The sequence below is a fragment of the Platichthys flesus genome, chromosome 8, assembly GCF_949316205.1.
Source record: "Platichthys flesus chromosome 8, fPlaFle2.1, whole genome shotgun sequence".
Taxonomy (NCBI): Eukaryota; Metazoa; Chordata; class Actinopteri; order Pleuronectiformes; family Pleuronectidae; genus Platichthys; species Platichthys flesus.
Window position 1 is genome coordinate 1423014 of NC_084952.1, and position 5406 is coordinate 1428419.

General features: G+C 42.1%; 1 protein-coding gene across 1 annotated transcript; it reads left to right on the forward strand.

Annotated features, from left to right (window-relative positions):
* Window positions 1–490: 490 nt before the first annotated feature.
* On the forward strand, window positions 491–3960 carry thoc3 (THO complex 3). The gene is made up of 6 exons (XM_062393305.1): window positions 491–708; window positions 2090–2246; window positions 2784–2988; window positions 3091–3252; window positions 3350–3450; window positions 3540–3960. Exons 1-6 carry the CDS (start codon window positions 529–531, stop codon window positions 3701–3703), a joined length of 969 nt encoding a protein of 322 aa, XP_062249289.1. The 5' UTR covers window positions 491–528; the 3' UTR covers window positions 3704–3960.
* The last annotated feature ends 1446 nt before the right edge of the window (window positions 3961–5406 follow it).

Here is a 5406-nt window from a genome sequence, read left to right on the forward strand (position 1 = left end):
GCATCACTTGAAATAAATTGCAAATTCAAAAAAAACAAGCTTTGTTTTGTCTTTATTTGAAAGTTTAACTGACGCCCCTGATGAAGAGTAAATAACCTTAAACCTGCTTTTCAGTAGATTGTTATTAATCAATTAATATCCATCTATCTATCTTTCTATCTATCTATCTCTTTATATCTTGCTAGCTATATATCTATATATATCTTTACATCTATCTATCTCTATATATCTTACTATATCTATATATATAAATCTATCTATCAAGATATATCTCTATATATCTTGCTAGCTATATATATCTATCTTTCTATCTATCTATATTTCTTTCTATCTATCTATATTTCTTTCTATCTATCTATCCATCAAATTAAGTATTAAGTGAAAGTAAAGGCAGATGATATTATATTATATTTTATGCTAAATTCAATGACCGGATAAAGAGTCCTCCTCCCGAGCCCCCAGATGGCGCTGTGACCAAACCGCCTCTTGTTTCCCTTCCGCCGCCTGATGATCGCGTAGTGTTTCAAGATGGCGTCGCGTTACTACCAGGAGATGCAGGAGAGCTTCAGGAACAACAGCAAGAGCCGCGAGTTCCCTGCTCACACGGCCAAGGTGCACTCGGTGGCCTGGAGCTGCGACGGCAGGAGACTCGCGTCCGGCTCCTTCGACAAGACCGCGAGCGTCTTCCTCCTGGAGAAGGACCGCCTGGTGAGCAGCAGCTAGCATGCTAACGTTAGCCTCGCTCCGGCGGACCAGTGGACGTGTGGTCGAGTCTCATCACTGGTTATTAAACATGTTTATTACTGTTCTGACGGTTATTATCTTAATGAGTTTAACTTTATTAAACAACGAAGGGTCCAGACACGAAGGTTCAGCTGAGACTTTCACTGAGGGACAAGTGTGAAGAGGAGACAACTACTGATCCACCAGATCAGGTGTTAATATTACTCTACAAAGAGGACACAGCAGATTACATCGCATACTTTGTTTATTTTATATAAACATATCTGTATATTTGTAAATGTACATAGAATAAGTGGAGCCTGACTGGTTCAGATATTTGTTATTTAAATAAGTGTTGTTGTGCAATAGTGCTTAAAAAGAGTTACCATAGAATGGTGTGCCTTTAGGCACTCAATAAAGTTGGTTATCAAAATAAAATGTAAAACATATATTTTAAATAATATTTAAAATATTAATATTAAATCATAACTTGTATTGGTTAAAGTTCTCGCGGGGCACCACCCTCCATAGAAGGGAAAAGATAGCCAATTTATTTATTAAGATCAGTCTCATTTAGATCTAGTTCAATTAGAAATCTCAATATTTTTCCATTAAAGATTATATAATGAACAATGAAGGTTATGGAGTTCTTAACAGTGTAACGGTTGGCAAGATTCACTTATGCAATATTAATAACAAATCATTTGTGAAAGAAGAACATTTATTATGAACATAATAAAGTATAAAAACACAAATTACTAAACAATCAAACTGACCAACAAGGAGGTGTGTGTGTGAATGTAAATTAGCATGCTTTAAAAAATGGTCCCTAAGATAAGAGCCCCCCCCCCCCCTTCTTTTGAGGTTGCTTTACGGCCGTTGCTTAATGGCTGAGGGGGAAGGTTTAACTTGGTGAGATGCTCTGAGTGTCTGTGTGGATGTTAATCAGATAATGATAATCAGGGACAAAGCCTGTGGCGAGCCTAACTAGCATTAACCTTCATTTAACTTATAACTACAACGTCACAGCATATATCAAACTTGTAAACACACACCGATCAAATAATGTTACATCCTCTGAGAGACTGAGTTCCTTGACTTCATTATATACAAGTGGACTTCTTCTCTGCAGTGTTTATTCTGTCACACTAACTATCTTAATTTGGTATTTCAGTTCAGTTCAGTTGAATATTATTTAGTTACCAGTGTTTGTGTTTTGCAGCCACAGTTTGTGGACATCTTTCTAGATGTTTCCATCGTTAGGAAAAGTGGGAGGAGGACGTAAACCAGTGCTGCAGGTTTACGTGGTCACTGGTCAGAGAGTGGTGTTGCTGAACACCAGTTAAATCCTTTTCTGTGTCCTCAGGTGAAAGAGAACAACTACCGAGGTCACGGTGACAGCGTGGATCAGCTCTGTTGGCATCCGACCAACCCGGATCTGTTCGTCACGGCGTCCGGAGACAAGACCATTCGCATCTGGGACGTCCGGACCACCAAGTGCATCGCCACCGTCAACACCAAAGGTGCAGTTTGATCTGCGGGAGAATTCAAAAGCAAACACCACTTTGTTGTTATGTTTTTTTAAGAATAAAAAGATGTTTCCTGCAGGCCTTTCAAAAACAGAAAACCAGCTGATCTGCAAAACCTGTAATATTGGGGGATTCTAAAAACTTGAGTTAAAACCAATTCAATCGGCACTGATTGTGACTGATGAGGAAACATGAAGGTGGGCGATAAATGCAAGGCATTAAAATGTAATCAATTAATTTATTATATTGTAAATAAATATGGACAGCACATCTCCAATTCCTCGACCAATCACGAGCCAGTCTCAGCTGTCAATCATGACATCACAGCTCCTTTTTATATCATCAAATAACTAATTAAACCAAACTTATCATAAACATGATAACCAGCATGAACCAAACACTTTGGCTTCATATTTAAAGAACCGTCATGTCGTCCATCTTCAATTTCCTGTTTATGGTCAATATGAGAACCACTGAATTCCTGTTAAACCTCTGTCTTATTGTTATTATTATTATTTTTAAACATCTCAGGAGAAAACATCAACATCTGCTGGAGTCCTGACGGTCAGACCATCGCTGTCGGGAACAAGGACGACGTGGTGACCTTCATCGACGCCAAGACTCACCGCTCCCGCGCCGAGGAGCAGTTCAAGTTCGAGGTGAACGAGATCTCGTGGAGCAACGACAACGACATGTTCTTCCTCACCAACGGGAACGGCTGCATCAACATTCTGAGGTAGGAGCCAAACTGAGCCCGACAGAGGAAGTAACGTTTCACCCGCCTGGTGTGAGGATCTGTGTGTTTCAGAGTTGCAGTAACGAGATCTTCTGTTTGCAGTTACCCGGAGCTGAAGCCCATCCAGTCCATCAACGCTCACCCGTCCAACTGCATCTGCATCAAGTTCGACCCCACGGGGAAATACTTTGCCACAGGAAGTGCCGACGCTCTGGTCAGCCTGTGGAACGTGGAGGAGCTGGTGTGCGTCCGCTGCTTCTCCAGGTCAGTGTGTGGTTCTGAGCACGTCTTTCAGTAAAACCCTTTCAGTTCCCTGGCTGATAATTCATTTTTTGGATTCATGCATTTCTTTGTACTGCAGGTTAGACTGGCCTGTGAGGACTTTGAGCTTCAGCCACGACGGAAAGATGTTGGCTTCGGCCTCCGAGGATCATTTCATAGACATCTGCGAGGTGGAAACAGGTCAGTGCAACGAGTCAGAGCGTTTCACAAATGATTGGAGATTTAGATTTTCCCATAAACACAGGACTCACCTGTCTCGTGCGTTGCAGGAGAGAAGCTGTGGGAGGTCCAGTGCGACTCCCCGACCTTCACGGTGGCCTGGCACCCGAAGAGGCCGCTGCTCGCCTACGCCTGTGATGACAAGGACGGCAAGTACGACAACAACCGAGAGGCGGGCACCGTCAAACTGTTCGGCCTCCCCAACGACTCCTGAGGCCGGGCCGAGCTGCTGCTGGTCACACTGGTGGAATCTGAGCAAAACATCATGATGAAATAAATTCTGTAGAGCTCAGAGGAAACGGGGCTGAAGCAGCAGTAGCTTTTTATCACCAGCAGGTGGTGCAGCTGTGCTCCAACAGTGGGATTCATTCCCTGTTTTATACACAGATACAAACACAACCTCCTGTTCTGTAAATACATTGTATGTGTAAAAAATTAATTGTTTATGACAATAAAATGTTCTCTTTTTAATTCTCGTGGGTAGAGACATAATTACTGAAACACTGCAGATGATAATTGTCAAAATTTTAAGAAATAATGAGATTTAAGCAGATAGAATATAGTAAAAATCTATAGTAGAGAATGAAGCTGACGACCTGATACCTGGTGTCGGGATCAGATGCATGTTGTTAAGTTAACTCCCGTGAAAAGGTTTGAGTCTTGTTGTGTTTAGATGTAAATCTCTGCGTCTCCTTCGAACAGAACTGAAGAATGAAACCTGGCAGTTTTCATGTTTTAGCTTTTCACAGAGAATCTGATCGGGAATCACTTGTTTCATTTCTCTGGACCTTGAACCGTGTGTGTGCTGCAGCGTGGGCGGGCGGATCAGATAATAAATGGAGAGAAGATGAAATAAATACACACACACACACACACACATACACACTAACTCCCAATGTTTTTTAAATGAACCACAAACGCTTCTGCACACGGTCGATGTTTTTCTATCGTCTCACATCCATCATCGAGTGAGAGAATCTCATGTGTGATGAGTTTATTTGAATCCTGCTCAGGAAAGTTGTTCTTCACCAGTAACGGGCTTGAATATGAGAAGAAATATTAAAAGTGATATGATATTTATGATTCATCCGTATCAGCCTGTCAGGCGCCTGTTGTGAATGTGGCGTCCTGCTCTTTATTGTTCCTCCTGCGGATCCCAGCTGTTATTTATGTAGCAGTGATGTCGCGAAGAGGTCGGTCAATATCCGGGGATGTGATTGCCAGCGAGCATCATGGGATTGTAAATCAAATAAAGCCGCCTGCAGGGTCTCCTTCATGTCTCCTCCTCGTCGTGCGAGCAGCAAGGTCTATCTGATTTGACTTTTAATGGTCTGATCTTCACGGAGCGTCCTCTGCCTTCCATCTGCAGCCAGCCTGTAAATCACGTTTGTTTTGATGTGTTGTTTAAGCTCAGTGGGAAGAGAACAGAGATGAATAATGTCCAAGTGGAGTTGTTTATTTTTCATACAACTTTAAATAGCAATTAAATCAAATAACTGGAACTAGAATGTGAGAGTAGAGCTCGTATTCCTGCCAAGCAGCAACAGCCTCTTTAGTCCAGCACCAAATCCATCAAGTTCATTTGAAAACAGATCTAAAATCTAAGATTCAAATAAACCTTTTGATTCTTTACTGATCCTCATTATCTCAGATCCACATTGTTACAGGTTTATAGTTTTATTTTTGACTGTACAGTGGCTGAAGAAATACCATCAGGACTCGATCTCCTCTGCAGAAGGTGAAACCGTGTCACACACGAGCTCTCAGCCTGAATCAGGTGTTGATCGATTCCCTGATTGAACAGCAGCTTCTCCCGAGGTGACGCTCGTCTGTTCCATCAGCCGCTCGGCTCAGATGGGCCCGTGCACGCCAATCAATCTGCTCAGATACTAATGCTTTCAGACAAGCTCTCTGTGT